The sequence below is a fragment of the Hetaerina americana genome, unplaced genomic scaffold, assembly GCF_022747635.1.
Source record: "Hetaerina americana unplaced genomic scaffold, ioHetAmer1.1.p SCAF_12, whole genome shotgun sequence".
NCBI lineage: Eukaryota > Metazoa > Arthropoda > Insecta > Odonata > Calopterygidae > Hetaerina > Hetaerina americana.
The window spans coordinates 29,237,702-29,255,964 of record NW_027286292.1 but is presented as its reverse complement, the minus strand read 5'-3'; the positions used below and the strand labels follow the sequence as shown (position 1 = coordinate 29,255,964).

Genomic DNA, 18,263 nt, shown 5'->3' with positions numbered 1-18,263 from the left:
CTGATGCTTTACCTATTGTACTCATTGAAAATTCTCATAACCCTTGAAATGATGAAGCCAACAATATGAGTGCCTGAAATCTGCTTCTATTTTAATATTTCAGTTTATAGTGAGGAAGTTCACTTTCAAATTAATAATATTCCCAAGAGGCAATGCAAAAAACATGCAAAAAAGCTACATTGATAGTAAATATCTGAGGATTAAGCTACTATTTTTTATTTCAAGTTCATGTGTTGTTCTGATGTTGGTATTTTTATAGTGTGTAATGGAAAACCTTTGCAATACTTGTTTTCCTGCAATAAACCTGCAAAACTCTAGCTTAAAGCATTAACCTTAGGCCTTATATGTTTCCAGCTGCTAAAATTTGATTGCATTATGCTTAGCTACATATTGGTATTTTAGCTAATGAACATTCCTAATTAACATTCGAAAGGAAATTTTCCTGGAGTTTGTGTTTGAAATTGACAAAAATCAATTTAAGTCAGGTATGCATTACAGCTATATATTGAGTAAAGTTTGTGAAACGTACTCAAACTTTAGAGTAAAATTCATGGCACAATTTTCTGAATTTGGGTGAGGGATACATTTTTTATCCGGCACTAAAGGCAAAAAGATTCTTATTTTCAGGATGTAAGTGTAATTTTCTCAAATGTTAGCATAAAAATGTTGGGTGTTCTTTCTTCAATGACTGGTATGGTCAATCAGTGGTGTATGTTTAGGAAATCAGCTATTTGTTGTGTAGTGACCCATGATAAAAGGCCAATTATGGCAATGACCAATAATTTTATTAATATGCTTTCAGTGACTTTTTCCTAAAACTCTAATGACAATTTTTTTAAAGTGCAAATTGTGATCATTTTTGGTCAGTATCTCTTCTAGGGTATATTTATGGAATTTGATCGTTTTGAGTCTGATGTCTATGTATGATTAATTGAAATAATTAACTTGTTTCTCTTGGAATTCCACTTGTTCTGTTGCTATCTGCTCTGCGTGAAAGTGATCTTTCACACAGAACAGGAAATCTTCCATTATGTGGCCAGTCATAATGGAAGATTTAATAGACTAATCTCCCACAGGATTGGAAGAAGTTGATATTTTAGCCACTAAGTGGAATGAGAGTCACTAGAGCTCTATTACTGACCCATCAAGCTTAATTTCCATGGCTACATAGGGTAGTCTGTGATTTTATTGTTTTGGTATTACGGATATAGTTGTGCACTGAAGTTTACTCAAAAATAAACCAAGTTTGTCTCTTGATTCAGCAATCACCCATGAGTACTTATGATCAAGGGAGTTAATTTAAAATATTAATTCAATGAAATTGTTGCATGAAATGAATATTGTGGCATTTTTTTTCTCTGCTCATGTGTTGAGTTTGTCTAATGAGAATTTCAGCATTTACAAATAGTTTGAAAAATGTGATGGGTGTAATAATTTTTTTCATGTTCAAAACTAACAATGCTGAGCGCATTAGTTTTTTATGGCCATTTTTCTTTTGACTCCTTCCTGACTCTTGTTTATTTTTCAGCTATACTTGTGGCTTTGAAATTGACCATCATATTTTTTGTATGTTGTAATTTTTCAGATATTTTATGACCTAGTTCGACAAATTAATAAGAAGTCACCCGAAAAGAAGCAGAAGACGAAGAAAAAAACACTATGTGTGCTTCTTTAAGACTAAATGGATGGAACTGAGGATCCCAAGTCTAAAAAATGGAACTGTAAATAATGTTGTGAAGTGTGGACTGGCAGGAGGGTCTTCCCCTATGGTTATCTAATCAAATGTCACTTGTTGTTTTCCAATCTCTGTGGGACTATGAGATTTCTTCCAATGTTTTGCTGCCGCTTGCAGGGGGGAGGTTAACTCCTGGGCCCTGGAATAATGATGCCTCCATTGAGAAGTGAAGCAAGAGAGAAAAAAAGCAAATGGTGTGAATGTGAAATGGGGCACGGGAAGAAGTGGCCCCATGATACTTGCGGTGAGTGCACAAATATGGGTATTAAAGTGCTGATGCCATACTTCTGGACTTCCTCGAGGGCCTACTGAGAAGAATGAATTGACTGTGTATAGCACACTTTTCTTGGAAACTTTGTGACTTAATTGAACATAACAGATCTCACAAAATATTTCACAAAAAAGTTTGTAGTTTAACTACATTCTCTTTTCAGTCTGTGGCCTTATTACTTTGTGTACGGTAGATTCCCTTTCAGGTTGATGTACTAAACAATGTTTGTGTGTTCTAGACTGTAACCTTTGCGAAAACATTTTTACTAACCTGAGTTTTTGGAAATAATACTTTGTATAGAAGAAAGTAGAACCTACTGCCGTGTCCATTCACCAATTACATTCATATTCCTTGCACGTTTTCACTGTGGCTATCATATTCAATAGCTCTTGACTTATCCCTTCAAAATTTTGCCAAGGTCTCTTTGTAAATCTGTGCAATTGATTATGGTGATAGTCTTGACCAGTTTTGTATTGTATGTAGAAACTATTCATAATGCAGCCACATTTCCCTAGTTTCCTTGGACTGTTTGTGTGATTCGAGAGTGGGTCACTTTAGTTAGTTCATTAGATTTTTTGACTGTCCTATTAGTTATTTGTTATGTAAATGTATGTATTTGACTTGTTGCTCATTGGCTGTTGTAATCAATATTGTTTGTATTACTCCATGTGATTTATGCAAAAAATCAAATCAAATCTTTTCTTACATGAATGATACTTCTCAATACTATGCACACAACAAATACATTCTTCCAGTATTGCAAACATAGGTGGAAGAAAAATCAAGTTTGGAGGTCATCCATTTGTTTAATATATTTTTCAATGGCATTTGCCAAGCAGTACTCTTACCCACCTGCCAATGGGGCCATGTTATTTTTGTTCTGAGCTATGATACCATGAGTTTTAAACTTTTTCCTGTGAGTTATGTGGCAGATATTATTTTATGTGTGTATATCAGCAGTTAAAAAAAGAATTATGTAATGAATTGTGAACATAAGCCGCGAATGCTATTTCTCAAGAGATATTTAATTATTTTTTGGCTAGACCAGGCTCTGTATAATTGAAAATTCTTCAGTTCACTCTCTCCTAGGGAAAATAAATCTTTAAAAGGCCCATATTGATCACTCGTGAATCTTTGCCATTTCAATGTAAATGCTTCAGTGAACTGATAATAAATGATTTTTCTGTATATCCAATTTTTTCATTGACTATCAGTTTGGTCTGTTTTAATCAGTTTTATTCTTTATAATAACAATTTTTCAATCATCCATGTAAATTGCTTCTATCATACTGCTCCTGTACTTCACAATTGATTCTTACAGTAGAGCATGGCATTTGTGTGAAATTATGAATGGAAAAGCACTGCTTGAATGTTGACCAGGGAAGTATTTGACTGCCATTTGTTAAGTGTTCAAAAACTATTAACTGTCAATGTAACAGCTCGTAGTAACTGCCATGGTTAAGTGGTGCATTGGTTCATTTGAAACAGTTTCATCATTATTCATGCCTGAAAGGGTATATAATTAAAAAAATATGAGAAGCATTGTATTTGGCTATGTGATTTTGGTGGTGCTATAAGTAATGAAGATATCAAAATGAAGTAGGCTTTCTTCAAAGATCTGTTTTGAGTATTATTCATTAATATGATTGAAATTTTGTTTCAAAGGATTCATGGTGTGAAACATGTTTTATGGTAGAATGTTAATAAATAATTAATCTTGTAAAGAGTTTTAAGTTGTTTGAATGCACTTAAATTATGTGAGAGCAAAATCTATCAAATGAAGATTTTGTACTTCTGTTTAAACAAATGCTAGAAGAAAACAAATCACTGGAAAACTGAATTCTTCATTGTTAAAGTTGAGTTACTTGGAAGTGAATATGTAATTAAGATAATGTACTGGCAGATTTGGAGAATATCTGAATTTTGCTCCATGAATCTCATTGTGTGAATGAAAACAATACCCCTGGGACTTGTGTGTATAATTTGCCTTGACTTGGTTTGAGAGCTTTTAGGTTTAATATTATAGAAGCCGGTAGAATTATCTTTAATGATTTGCTGTCTTAAGGAATAAAAATGATTTCTTGAGTTGTGAGGCTCTCCTGAATGAAACCATGAAGTTATAATACTGGAAATTTTCAAGCAACATACATTATGGAAAATTTTACCATCCCATGTCATCCATAAACCACTCTATTGCATGTAAAGTAATAAGTTAAAAAATTGATGTATCTAAAAGATTAACTGTAAAGCATACGATGACGAATTAAAGTATTTTGAATGAGGTACATTACTGGAAATGTATTTCTTTGTGCTGAGTCAACAATATGTCTCAACAGTGGAATTTTTTAGTCTATTGAAGTTAAATATTTCTTGATAATATTCATAGGTAAGAATTTAAGGGAATTATTGCCTTTGGTTAGTTTATATTTTTTTATGAATTCGTCCCTCAGTAACATCAAGGCAAAGGAACTGCAAAAATTTTGTATTTTTAATACATGCCATATTACTACTTGCTATTTTATTATTAAACACCTTACTATAAAATATCTAATGAAGGAAATCAGCAGAAAAAATGGAACTTACTCTCTGCTGAAATCCTGCAAAATATTGATAATTTCTATATTTTTATTGGGATTGACCCCTGTGATAAAGGGGTAAGAGAGGTCATGATTTTGACCAAAACATAATGAGGCTTACAAAATAAATTGCCTTAAACTCATGCATACTAGTATCAATTAATACAAATATTTAATGGTTATATATTTTACTCAAAATATTTTACTAAATTGAATTAATTCTTTGGTTATAACAGTATTATTTTTTGTTTTGTTTGGGCACACTTTCCTGACATTGGTTTGGCATGTAACCGTATGTTGTTCTTGATGAAATGGTTACTTTCTCAACTGTTGGGTAACATACACTGAACCTATCTGCAAAGCTCTGCTGTTTTTCACTTAACGAGATGATCTTGGACTTGAATGTTCCCTTAGTGAAGGGACCAAGTGCATAGCTAACACTATGATTTTCAATTAGAGCTGGACTATTTGAAGATTGAAGAGTGGTTATTAATCAATAACCAAGTTTTTGACCAATGAACAACTTTTTTCTTTCCATTACAACTTTATTAATTACTTTTTGTGATCGAGAAACATTAATAATGGCTGACCCCTTTATTTATGTTATGTATTTTTGAAGTATGACTATATAAACTCAAAGGAATGAACTTTCTACCTGTAGCCACAGGTAACAACCACTTATTTTAAAAATCTCCTTAGCAGTCAAACTGATTTGTTTCTAGGCAGTTTGAATGTTCTTAGTTTCTTAAGATTATCAATATGTAATACATTACAAAAAGTGATGAAATTGTGGAAATGGTACCTGAGTCCACAAAATAAAAATGTTAAAGATAAGTTTCACTGTACTGGGTGTAGTTACAGGCTAGTTGTTACTCCAGATATTAACAAAAAGTATCTTATTGTGGAGAAACTCCTACAAGCCAATGGGAAAGTACACAATTACTTCTTTGGAAATGTGGACTGACTCCTCCACCATTTATTCAGCTAGAGCTGGATGGCTGGAAGGACAGTTGATAGGGTAAATTTAATTTTGGCTTATTTTTATTGGCATTTTTAATTGGTGTTGTAGAAGACTTTATATTGGGGATAATGAAAGGTGCTGTAATTTTATTTCAATGCCAATTTATAATTAAACTTCAGTATAAATTAGATTAAATTTGAAATATTTTTGTCTGAAAATCAAGTATGGAAACCAAAGGTAAAGTGGTGATTAAAATATTTGGAGGAAAGCAGAATCATTACTATAACTCCAGATATATGTGGTTGTAATGAACATCAAGTTGGTGTCAAACTCTTCAGTATTTATGAAAATATGCACACTGCATAAAAATGATGAGCACACATGCCTTTATTTACAAAACCTTTCTAAATCAAACCTCATCATCTGTCAATTTTGTTGGAATTGAAATAAAAATCTTCAAATGCCTCGAATTTATTCTGAATTTTGAATATACGAGTAAATAAATTTCTAACTTAAAAAAAAAGAATATAAAGCTGTCGTAGCATTTTGTTTGTGCAGGAGTCAACTTGGGGATTGAGTTGTTGCTGTGGGCAATTTACTGGCTTCCCACTCGGGTGCAGTGGCCTATGTACTAGCTTTCTACCCTAAAGGCCTGGATTTGAATCCCATAGGTGGCAAAGATTTTTCTGTGTAATCCTGATCCCCACTTGAGGTGCTATGTGGAGAGCACTTTAAGTGAGTTTGTTGTCTATCGGATGGGACATTGAACTGTGGACCCCTTGGTCCCATTATTTAAGAGTAGGCTAATGCTGATTCCTAGATTCTCTCTACCCTTCCACCATTAGCAGGAAATCCTACCCCTAATAAATTTCACACCAATCTTTATTGGTGAAAATGACCTTAGCTGTTGGTTGCCTCCCCTAATAGCTAAGCTTAGGAATCAATTTGATAGTAGCCAGAAGTAAGGTGAAACCATGCTATGCAAAATTACATAATGCAAACATCTTGATGTACAGTAAGCTCAACCCACAGACTGTGCCACTTTTGTCATTTCGCTATAGGAACAATGATGTTTATTAAATGAAGAATACTACGCATCTTTCCGCTGTTCTCGGACAGTGGAAAGATAATTTGTATTCTTCATTTAATAAACATGAATTTCCACAAAGTTGAGCTGGGAACAATTGAACAATCATGTTACTTTCAACCTCTTTTTATTATGCTTAGTTTGCTAAGGTACTCTGTGTCAGAAAGTACTCCTTGTATCCCCATCAGAATGGTTATGTCATAAAATGTCATCTCAGTTCTGTTGAGCAAATCTCAGGATATATATTTCAGGTTAGAGCTGGCAAATCAGGCACGCTAAAGCAGAATGGCAGGTGACATGCAAGTTTTAGCCCACATCAGGTCCAGCTCTGGCTGTGGTAGAAAGCTAGGAATGCTTATTTTACCCTTAAAATCATCAGTAAGAAAAATTGGCAATCAATCTTGCTAATTCATCAAAGCCCTAATTAAATATATTATAGCTAACTGATTAAACTCTTATATGAATCCTAAGTAGGATCTCTAACCTCATACTTGTGTTTAGCAAATATTTTGTTGATGAAATCTAAAGGCATTGGTGTGCTCTGCTATTCTTTAATGAAAATACATGTAAATATTTATCCTTTTATCATAGGATTTTCACCTTATTTTTATTCTTAGATGGCGGCTTAATGTGCCAATCAGACTAATAAATTATTTTATGTACAAAAGTATATAGGATGAAAACTCAATCAAATAAATATTTGTGAAATCTTTTGACACAAAAAATGATAGCAAAAGTCCTATTTGTGACCACTTATTCTGAGTAATGTCTCTTAAGAAGCTAATTTCATCTGCAGCATCAATATTTCAGAAGAATCACCTCCCACCCCTTAGGTCACTCACGTCTACGCTGGATGCAGGTCTGATGTGGCTAACTGATCCGCCCTGTGAAAATCAAATACATGCTATAGTGTGGTGGTAAGAATGCAGTCAGTTGCAATTACGGGTATTTCTATCATGAAGAATAAGTTTAATGGAGGCTTTTTATTCATGGAAAACTGGAGGATCTTCAAAAATTGTACCAATTGAATCAGTTGAAACACTGAAAAAAAGGAACTGGAAATTTGTTGTGGAGATCTGGAAATCCTGGAATATCATGGGATTTTTTTGTCAGTCCTTGTGTCTTCCCTGTTAACTGTATACTTATTAATAATAAAGGTGCTATCTGTACAGTCATGCCTTGCACACAGAGTATGTGCAAAGAGTCTTCAGGCAATGTAAATTTTAGCCAAGGAGCAAGTGATGCATTCTATACAAGACAAAACTCCAGTTAAGATAATAAAAACAAAAGATTTCATTTCAAAGCTTGGATATGGACTTTTATTATGATTACTATTATTATTTTCAAAGGCAATGTAGAACATTCTGTGATATAATAAAATACCAAATACATTCTTGCACTAATAACAGACCAAATTAAAGAACATCATTCTACCACTTTCAATAAATTCTTAAAAGAAGTCTCTTTCATTTTTTATAATAATGTATTACTTGAATGCATGAGTTTTTTCCACAGGAGCCATGATGGATGAAATTGATCTTATTCCCTAGTGAAAATGATGGTTTTAAATGTGGATGTTGGGAACTTAAATCTATGTGCTTAGTCACTCTGATGCTATCCATATTCAAAGCACTGAATCACCTTATTTCATACTGGAGATGCATGCTTTTCTACAAATTTTTAAGGACTTCTTCGTTTAATGAACTGTATATACCTTCAATTTTTCACTCAACTTCATAGACTTTTGAAACTGTCACAGAAAATGAAGACTGCATTGTACTGGAGGTAATGAAATGGCTTTGCATTCATTTCTGCTATTTGATTCATATACTAATCAAAATGAAAGAAAAATATCAACGGAGAGTACCTACATTCACTTAAAATGTCAGCTGTGTAAAATAAATACAAAGTTGATTGTTTGTACAGTGGTTAAGTATCCATATCATCATTTTAAAAGTTAAATTTTAGCTGAAAGACCCATTTTGCACTAAAAGAGGCATGACTTTACAGTGTTTAGAATTGAGTGAGGTCATCTCTAGCTATCATGCATAGGGAAAGGAGAGGAGCCAATGACTTAATTCCTGTACCTAAGTAAATTTCACTGTCAAGAGTATTATGTGAAAATGATCCCACTTATTTCAATGGAAATAAATTAGTCAAAGTGTATTCTCCATAAAAGAAGAAGCTATAGATTTAAAAAATATACCTTAAATATGGACAAACCATTGTAACTGTTGAGTCTGTGTTGAAGGTTAGTGATAAGGAGACTGCTGTATTGGAAGGTCTATAGGTAAAACTTATTTCATAATACCCCAAATATCAGGGCAACCAGCAGAAAATAGTAAGATCGCTAACTTATCCGAAAAGATCATTTAAAATGAAAGCTGCTGAAAGTCCAACAGCAAATGAGTGAACTGATGCCCAATTTAAACAACATAAATAATAAACTCAATATATTACAAGAATGAAATATTCCTGGTGGCTAACCCTCTCATCTTGCCCGATCTCACTTCTTCTTTCCCTAATTCATCAATCGTCCTCGGGTTTAACAACCCCTTCTCCTCAAGTGATGGGCCAGTATGCATGCAGAGCCATGCCAAGGGAAGCACCCTTAAAGAGTGATGAGGACTATCAATGAAAAACACTGACTCTTGCCATTACTTCTCATCTTCTCCTTGGGAAGGAGGGTCGGCACAATTTTGAAAGGAAGTGGTGTTAACATGCACCAATACATTTTTTTCTGTCACAAAAAGTCACAATTTCTATCCAGGCAAATCCCGGGGCCTTGGCTATTAATTTATGATATGGTGGAAAACTAGACTAATTATTGCAATTGTATAAATTCCTTTCACTAATAATCAGTTTAATGAGGCTCTCATTCGGAATACCTGTATAACTCAGAGAATTTTAAAGATCTTATCAATCTCGGTAGAAAGCTTGAAAAAAAAACCCTCGAAATTTAGTGTCTAGTAAGGTCGAGTGATTATTTTTGTCTAACTCAGCAGTCATCCTATGATTATTTAGGTTCAAATCCTGTGTAAAACTAGGGCACAGTATCAGTATGCAAAATTTTTCTCTGGTCTGGCAGTTGCTTAGCTATGAGCTCACATCCTGTTTTGTAAATGTTACAATGTCTTGGTTATTCATGAATCACACCATCAGTGTGCTAGAGCACCAGAAAACTAATGGCAAGTATGGCATTTTAAATGCACCTTCCTCTTATTGCATAAACCACAAAATGTCCCACTGATGAATTTGCAAAGTAACTTTCAAATAAAATTTCTACAGTATGTAATTTCAATAATCCACTTTGGTTAAAGATGCTAATATTGGTTATTTACCAAATTTACAGCTTTGGCCTTCCAATCAAATGGAAACCTTACAGGTTTGAGTTTTCAAAATTAATGAGGAGAGTACAATTGTAAAAAAAGATTGACCAATGCATCAAAAAATGGATCCATTGAATGAGAAATAGATGGTAATGGTTTCAGTGGATCAGTAGAGAGAGACTGTGAGGAAAACAGAGGAAAGAAGAATCTGAAGAAGGCCATCCAAAGATACGTCAAAAGAATTTTTTTAACTGTGCAGTGCATTTGAAGACAACACAAAAGGCTGCTCATAGAGGTATGTAATGTGAAATTTAGTATGTATACTACTATAGGGTACGGAATCAAATAGATTTTTACCAGCTCCCCTTTCCATCAAAGACAGTGATGGTCAGTATTTCCTCTCTCGACCACTTAGCTACCCATTGTCTGCAATTCACTCAATCAGAACAACTCCAGCAGCAGAATATTTGTCTCATTCAAGAAATTGGGCCATCAGTTTCCCAGCCAATCGGTGATCAACTTGAATCTAGTCCAGAGAACCCTCTGATAACTTGATGCCCTTCTTCTTATGACTTATTCACTAGAGGTCATGCCCCTTTAATTGACACTTTATAATATTCAAACTATAGCTGCTCCACTGATTTCCATGCTCTTTGAACTCCCAACTTATGCAATAAATGCATCGATCATGTTGACCTTAGCTTATAAATAGAGTAAGAGTCTCTTTTATTCAAGTATTGCTTTCTCTAAAATTTTTTACTCTTGCTAATACAATTAGCTCACTTATGTATGGATCACATATGGAAAAATGTTTTCTACGAATTTGTCAGCTTTTCATATTTGTCTGACCACAACGAACCTGTTTATGTAAGAACAATATTTAGGGGCACCATACCTTATAACCTGTAACTTATTAGCCTTAACTTCATCTAGGCATAGAGCTTTTTCAGGTGCCTGAACTTCCTGGGAAACCGTCAGCGGCATAGGCATTTTACCCTATATGAATTTCAAACACTGTTGGGCTTAGTATGGGGTGAACTCAACCGTTACTCAACAAAATGACCTCTGGGTTGTAAACTGTGTTTATGGTTTTATATACATATATTATAAGTCACTCAGACTTTAAGTATTTCAAATAAGGCCAGAAATACCCCTTGTTTGGAATTAATTGGCTTTTCATACATGTCCTACTGCAATAAATCTGATTAAATAGAACAATATTTAGGAGTACCCGAAAATGTACCGTTCACTGAGCTACTTGTCCACCAAACGATATGTGGCAGTGGTTATGATACTGGCTTCCGACCACAAGGGCCTGGGTTCAATTTCTGCGGGTGACCAGATTTTTCAATGATATCCCAATCCATACTTGGGGTGCTCTATTGAGACCACTTTCTGTGATTATGCCACATTTGGCTGGGGCATTAAATTGTGGACCACTTGGCACCTTTCATTAAGAATTGGCTAATTCCAAAAGCTGAGTTACACTCAACCCTCCATTATCCATACAAACATACTTCCCCCAACAGATTACCTACCTCTCCCTTCTGGTGTAAATGATCTCTGCTCTCAGTTGCCTCCCCTAATTACTACTACTTGTCCATAAGCAAACTCAGGTTAATGAATACACAAGTAGAGGAAGTTTAAATTCAATCATATTTGAGTAAGAGCCCAATTAGTCTTTAATTAAATTCCTGGGAATCCACATTGATCAGCCCAACCTGGGATCGACATATTTTGGTCAAATCAAAGACTTCCTATATACCTCTAGCGATATATGTTAAGAAAATATATCATGCTAATTCCTACCAGTTACTTTAGAACAATGCACTATTCTCTAGTTCAATGTCTTATTACCAATTGGGTTAGTTCTGGGGAAATGCCCCAAATCTTTATACACCAGAAAAAGGCTATTAGACCTATGTCTTTCTCTTAGCCAATGGAAATATTTAGGCCTCTTGAAGGCTAAGCATACCAATAGTACATAGCATCTTCATGCATAAAACTCTAATGCATATCAAGGAAAATCTCAGCAAATATCACTCAATATCATACATTTATATAAGGCCAGAAATATTAATATTTTGATGGTACTTATTGTGAGCTCAGAAAATCTTCCACATCATGCAAACATGGGAATAGAAATGTTCAACACACAACCATCCGATGTAAGGTCAGTCTATACTAAGGAATTCAGTGAAGTTCTGAAATCGTGGCTTCCAGATAATGCACTATACTCTATAGTAGAATTTTTGGAGCACAATGTAAATGAAATATATTTTCACTACAGTTTTTTCTCTATCTCATACTGTTTTCCGGCTATTTCATGATACTAAAGCATAAACTTATCCGGAACTTTTGCTCTTGAGTTCTATTTTTATTTTGGTACATTTTTAATGTAAAATCGCTGAATCTGAATTTAAATTTGGCCAGGAATTAATTTCTATTGCCTGCAGCACAGAAAGCTTTCTACACCTACTGCACTGAGCTTTCTTGTACTGCCAAATAATAGTGAATCTTCTTTCAACTAAGGATATTAATATATACCTATTTTTCACAGATATTGCATTTCAGAACACTGGCACACTTCAATGTCTTGAGTACAGTAGGCCGTTATCCATTATCTCATGAAATAAAACACGAAGAAATACTTCAAGGCTTAAGCATTTATTTCACACCAATGCGTAAATATACAACTCAATGTACATAAGCTGCTACACTATGCCCGTTATCATAGTTTCATGATAAAATATAAGACCTAATTTTAAATATAACGAACGCTTTCCGATTATTTTCATGAACTTAATGGGTATTTCTGTCAGGAGCGCAGTTCATTGTCGATTGTCAATTGTTTTCACTTTTGAAACATTCGACTTATTCCGAGGAAAATGCCCCGGTCAAATTTCTGCTGCTGAAAATGTTTTTCTGAGTTTATGGCGTTTTAAGAGACTTGAGTGTTTTTCTGCCGATACAAGTTTACTTGCGGTTCCTATTGAAATGTATCATCTAGTTTTAGTTTCATCTGAATTAACAAGCCTATCATTTGCATCGTTGAAGACTGTGCACACTTTTTTAAATTTGCATTTCATTCGGCAATGATTGAAGATAATTGCGTGAACAAATGGATTTTATCCAATCTCAGCGCAAATGGAACGTCGGAACTGGCGGCAGCTTCAGGTGTTTTATGCATTATATTAATTGTGATACAAAGTTTTTGTGCGATTTTGTTAAGATCGGGCGTTTTACGTTTTGAAAAAATGCTTTATTTACTTAAGAATAACCATTAATACTTAACCGTGCACCTTTTGCTCTCTCACATGTAGTCATTTTACCTGTTTGCCGGTTTATATGATGTAATAATTAACTTATGGTTAAGGATGACTCATTATTTGATGCCTTATTTCGAGTGTTTTATTTTCTATTCGTTTTAGATTTACATGGAATATGCAAACAGATATGCTTTGTCGGAAGTACACTCCATCTAGATGTAATGGACGATGTAAAACAGGTAGGTACTTTTAAATAAGCTATCGTTTTATTCTTCGTGTTAACTTCGAACGGTGTCTTCGTGGTTCTGTATTAATTTTTATTAAAGTTGGATTTCATTGTTTTATGGCCTCTCAATTACGTCTACATTTTACTAAAGATTAAAAATTAAGACGAAAAGTTATGGGTGTAGTACATATCGTTAACGGTAAATAATTAATTTACCAGCAAAAGATAAACATGCAAGGGATTGAGTAAGGAAATATCATAGTGCCAATATTGCAGTCACATACTGATGGAGTGTACGGCAATTAACCCAAAAAATTGTAATAATGAAATTGATTGACATAAGTTAGCGTGCACTTCAAGGACAGGTACACGTCATGTCTAAATTATTTCTTCCGAAGCGAGTTTCAAACATAGATCTGAAGTTAACCAATGTATTTAAATTAATTCATTCATCGTGGCTCTGGGCAATTTCTTTGGAATTCGTTAAATTGAATCTATGTTTGACAGACGACCCATTAGGCAGTGTGTGGCATCCTCATTTGCTTTGTTCTCCCTAAATCAAAATTTTTTTCCAGCATAATCATCTTCCTTCATTTTTTCCTTACTTTTCCCTCATGAGTAAACTCACCAAATATTAATTTTAGTGTTTGTATACGAGTGATAACTCATAAATATCCTTCAGAGGTCTTATAGCTTAGCAACTGCCTAAGATAAATAAAAATGATGATCTTAGCTCTCTTTTTATGAATTTTTTGCTTTGCAAACCTCTGTGACTCCTCGTGATTCTCTTATTTATTTGATCCATCTCGGGCAGTTTTTTAGTCTTTAGGTACTTCACTGCACTGTTAAATACACCTCTTGGAACATATGTGCCTCTGTTGCCTCTTCCCACATATTCTCATCTTTTCATAATATTCAATCCTTGAAATACCTCTTTTTGTGGCAAAAGGTGGATTGTCGAGGCTTTTGAGTTGTTGATATGGAGAAGGAAATGTTTGACCTATCAATCAACCCTTGGCGACAGGTGAGGTCATTTGCACCATAGGGATGAATGGGATTAAGAAAAGGAGGAGAGAAACCCAGAATTACCATTAGGCACCTCTTAATGAAAGGCACCAAGGGGTCCACAGCTTAACGTCCCATCCGATGGACGGCATTCTTACTCGAACTGGTCTTTACAAAGCACCTGTATGGCATTTAAATTGGAAACTATAGGATCATGTTGTAGAAACAATTCGCCAGGCTTTGAAAAAATTGAAGACTATTGCAGCATCTCAGGCAGTCGGAATTGCGTTTTTCAAGAAGCCTTTGTCTGGAATTTCATTGGAAAGTGCTTATGAAATATGTTTGATGATTTTTTACCATTTTGCATCTCCTTCAAGATGGAATTGAAAACTGTGACTTATGTTTTCTTGTTCCAGTGAACCTCTCACTTTATTTAATCCCCTTACTTTTGGTAAATTATATTTTGAACCCTTCGCCATTGTCATAAAATGCATTTCACCAAGTTTTTTTGAGAAACTTGTTAAGATTGTAATAGTCCTGATTATTTTCCATTGAACATTTTTTCAAATACCATGTTTTTGTTTTCTTTCGAAACAGTCATTGTGCCTACCCATTCTTCACTCTTCCGATGGAATGGAATATTTGGGCACAAACATAGAAACAATTTATGTAATGGATGACTTTGAGAGTGAATCATTTCAGAAACTAATTTCATCGAATTCACGGTATGTGGAAATTGGTTTTTGTTATCCCTTTTTTATGTTCACTGATGTGATTTTTTGTGCTGCTTTAGTAAAATTTGATGGTTAAGGGCTTGTTTTATTACATACATGGAGAGTCAACTTTTAATCTTTAAAAATTAAATAGAATTTGAAGAATGTGATGGCAATACGACTTACCTATATTTATAGTGAAGTATTGGTCAAAGTGTTTGGTAGGTTTTGAAAAATTATGCCATGGGGGTTTCCTGAAATGGGTGGATGTAATAGGCTATTAAAGTATCAAAGAAAAATTAATAGGTTTAAAAATCCAAGTAATGTATATTTAACTCTAGGCATTTAATGAGTAATCAATAATGCTGCCAATCTCTAGGGATATATTAAGCTTTTTTTGCCATCCGACCTTATTGGATTTTTACTCCATTGCTGAAAACTGCTTAATCCAAGTGATGAAACACCTAAGCGTTTAACAGATGCATAACTTTCATTCATCTGCTCAGTTAAAGAGTACTCCTTACCACTGTAAGAGAGCATGAGTGTTTTTATCAGAGTCAGCTGCCCGTTAGTCTGGAGCAAATCATTCTCTGTTGAGGAACATTTTGGTATTTCAGCTAAAGATGCATTTCATACTTCTCATCAATGGCGGGCAAAATGGAAATACGAAGAGATTGTTTACAAAATTATCGTCCAAATGGGAGTAATGGTTATCATGTGGTTAAGAGCTGGGCTTCTGGCCTGAGGGCCCATGTTCTCTTCTGGGCACTGTCAGTTTCTTACAAGCTGCATGTTTTTTCATGTTCCTGATCTTCTTGGGAAACTTCAGGTGGAAGAGGGAACAGAACTGCCCCTCCTAACATTATATGTAAAGTTCACATGCCTTTGGCCATAGTATTTGGTGAGGTCTACCATCGCCTACCAAACAAACCTTCCATTTGATTACTGTGGTTGACACCATGGCTAAAATGAATTTCAGTGGGCAATTTTGTTACATTAATATTTTATGCTTCTAGGGAGTTCAAAAATTGTTCTTTTAGTGAGAAAATTCCAATGGTCATGCACATTTTGAGTAAAAGTAATTCTCTCAACATTTTCTTCAATCTTCCCATGATCCTGTGATGTCATTTGTCCCCTCGATTATGCAAAGTCTCATTCCGAGCAGACATCATGAGCCAATAATGATGTCATTTCTACCTAATTGTATAATTGAATTCAGTGAAATTTGTGTGAAAATGGGCATTTGAAGTATTATTTTAATATTAGTCGTAAGGCTTCTGCAGTATCTGTTTGATGGAATTTCCATGCTGCTTCCAAGAATTTGAGTCATGTAGGATGGCTAAATAGGTCTAACAAGCCATCTTATGTGATGTAAATTCCCAGAAGTAGCATGAAACATCTATTATTTTAACAGTTATTAAAAATTATGAAATTATTCATAACATTATGGGAAGAGTCATCCCCAGCCGTACTCTTATACATGGGCAAAGGATGGGTGAGGGAAATTAGAGAAGATATGTGCAGTAAATCAATAAAAAAATATAAAAAATAACTGAAAAATAAAATAAATGTAATAAAAATACTAAAAATAAATAAATTCCTTCTCTGAAGAGGACTGCTTTGCAGTCGAAACACTGTGTCAGCTTATCTTACCTCTCCCCAAAGTGCGAGTCACAGTACTGACATCGGAAGAGATTCCACATTAGACCTGTGAGTGAGTTTTGCAAGGGTTAAGGCATCTTAGCATACCCAAGTGAGTGAGTGATTGGCGGGCCAATCACTCACTGGCAATCAATCAATCACTGGCGCAGAGGGAAACCTCTCGAAAGCCCTGGTTGTGTGTGTGTCTGCAACTAGCAAGGATCAATGCTGTATAGTACATCCAAGCTAGAGAGTGCATGATTAATTTTCATTTATTATTATTATGATTTTTAATTTTATTATTACGTGTGATTGGCGGGCCCCTGGCGCAGAGGGAAACCTCTCAAAAGCTCTGATAGAGTTTGAGTGCTTGAGACTAGCAAGGATCAATGCTGTATAGTATATCCAAGCTAGAGAGTACGTGATTTATTTGCATTTATTTCATTTCATTACATGTGACTGGCAGGCAGCTGGCGCAGAGATAATTCTCTCGTTAGTCCCTGACTGCGGAGTGTTTGACAAGAGCGAGGGTCAATGCTATATAGTAAACCTTAGCCAGACATATTTTTGGTTCTAACTGTTTGCGTTATCTATTTATTTATTTTTAGTATTTTATTATATTTATTTTATTTTTAGTTATTTTTTTATTGATTTACTGAATATATCTTCTCTAATTTCCCTCACCCATCCTTTGCCCATTTATAAGAGTACGGCTGGGGTTGACTCTTACCATAATAGTCATACGGCTGTAGTTACCATTCACTTAATACATTATTCATAACTCTGAATTTGCTATGACCCTAAAATTATCATGACTAAGTGTTTCATTTCATGGATGAATATATTATTCTAAAGAAATTAAGAGAAATGTATGTAGTGGTTGAAATGATTACTGCCATTGCTGTTAATTAGGAAGAAAATCTGGTTCTTGATTCATTGCTTATCCATTGAGTATTAGGGAAGTTGAATGAAGCTCCTCACCAAGTTACTTTCCAAAGCAATGAATCTGTCACATTGGGGACATTCAGGCTGTTAAGGTAGAATTTGCTTCATGACTAGTTTGCAGCAAGATTGAGTAAAATTTTGATGAAATAAACTGCTTAATAATGTATCCCTGTTTGAATGAATTGTCTCTCTAGTCATGACAGCAAGGATTGGGATATGTATTTGAAAAGATCTCGCTGTAAATAGTGCTTTGTGTATCATATAATGAGTCAGTTTTAGGGTTCTGGATCTCTTAGGTCACCCTAATTAGGTTGAATTTCTTACTCAATCATTTCAGGATTTGCATAATGTCTCATAGTGCTTAATTGTCTCTGATGTCTTAATTTGTCCATGTACATGTGCGAGGGTTGTGTGAAAAATCTCCATCCTGAACATGAAGATCAGAACTCTTGTACAAAAGTTGGGGAATGTGTTTGTGAATGTGCTGAATAATACTCAACAAACT

The 18,263-nt window shown here is 34.5% G+C and overlaps 1 protein-coding gene across 5 annotated transcripts in view; it reads left to right on the top strand.

The window, feature by feature from the left end:
* Rap1 (RAS oncogene family member Rap1) overlaps positions 1-4,334 on the top strand; it is a 74,860-nt gene extending 70,526 nt beyond the window's left edge. For all 5 annotated transcript variants that reach the window (XM_071582816.1, XM_071582815.1, XM_071582818.1 and 2 more), the window contains one exon: positions 1,586-4,334. In XM_071582816.1, coding sequence (XP_071438917.1) covers positions 1,586-1,675 — 90 coding nt within the window. In that variant the 3' untranslated portion in view covers positions 1,676-4,334. The remainder of the gene's footprint in view (positions 1-1,585) is intronic.
* The last annotated feature ends 13,929 nt before the right edge of the window (positions 4,335-18,263 follow it).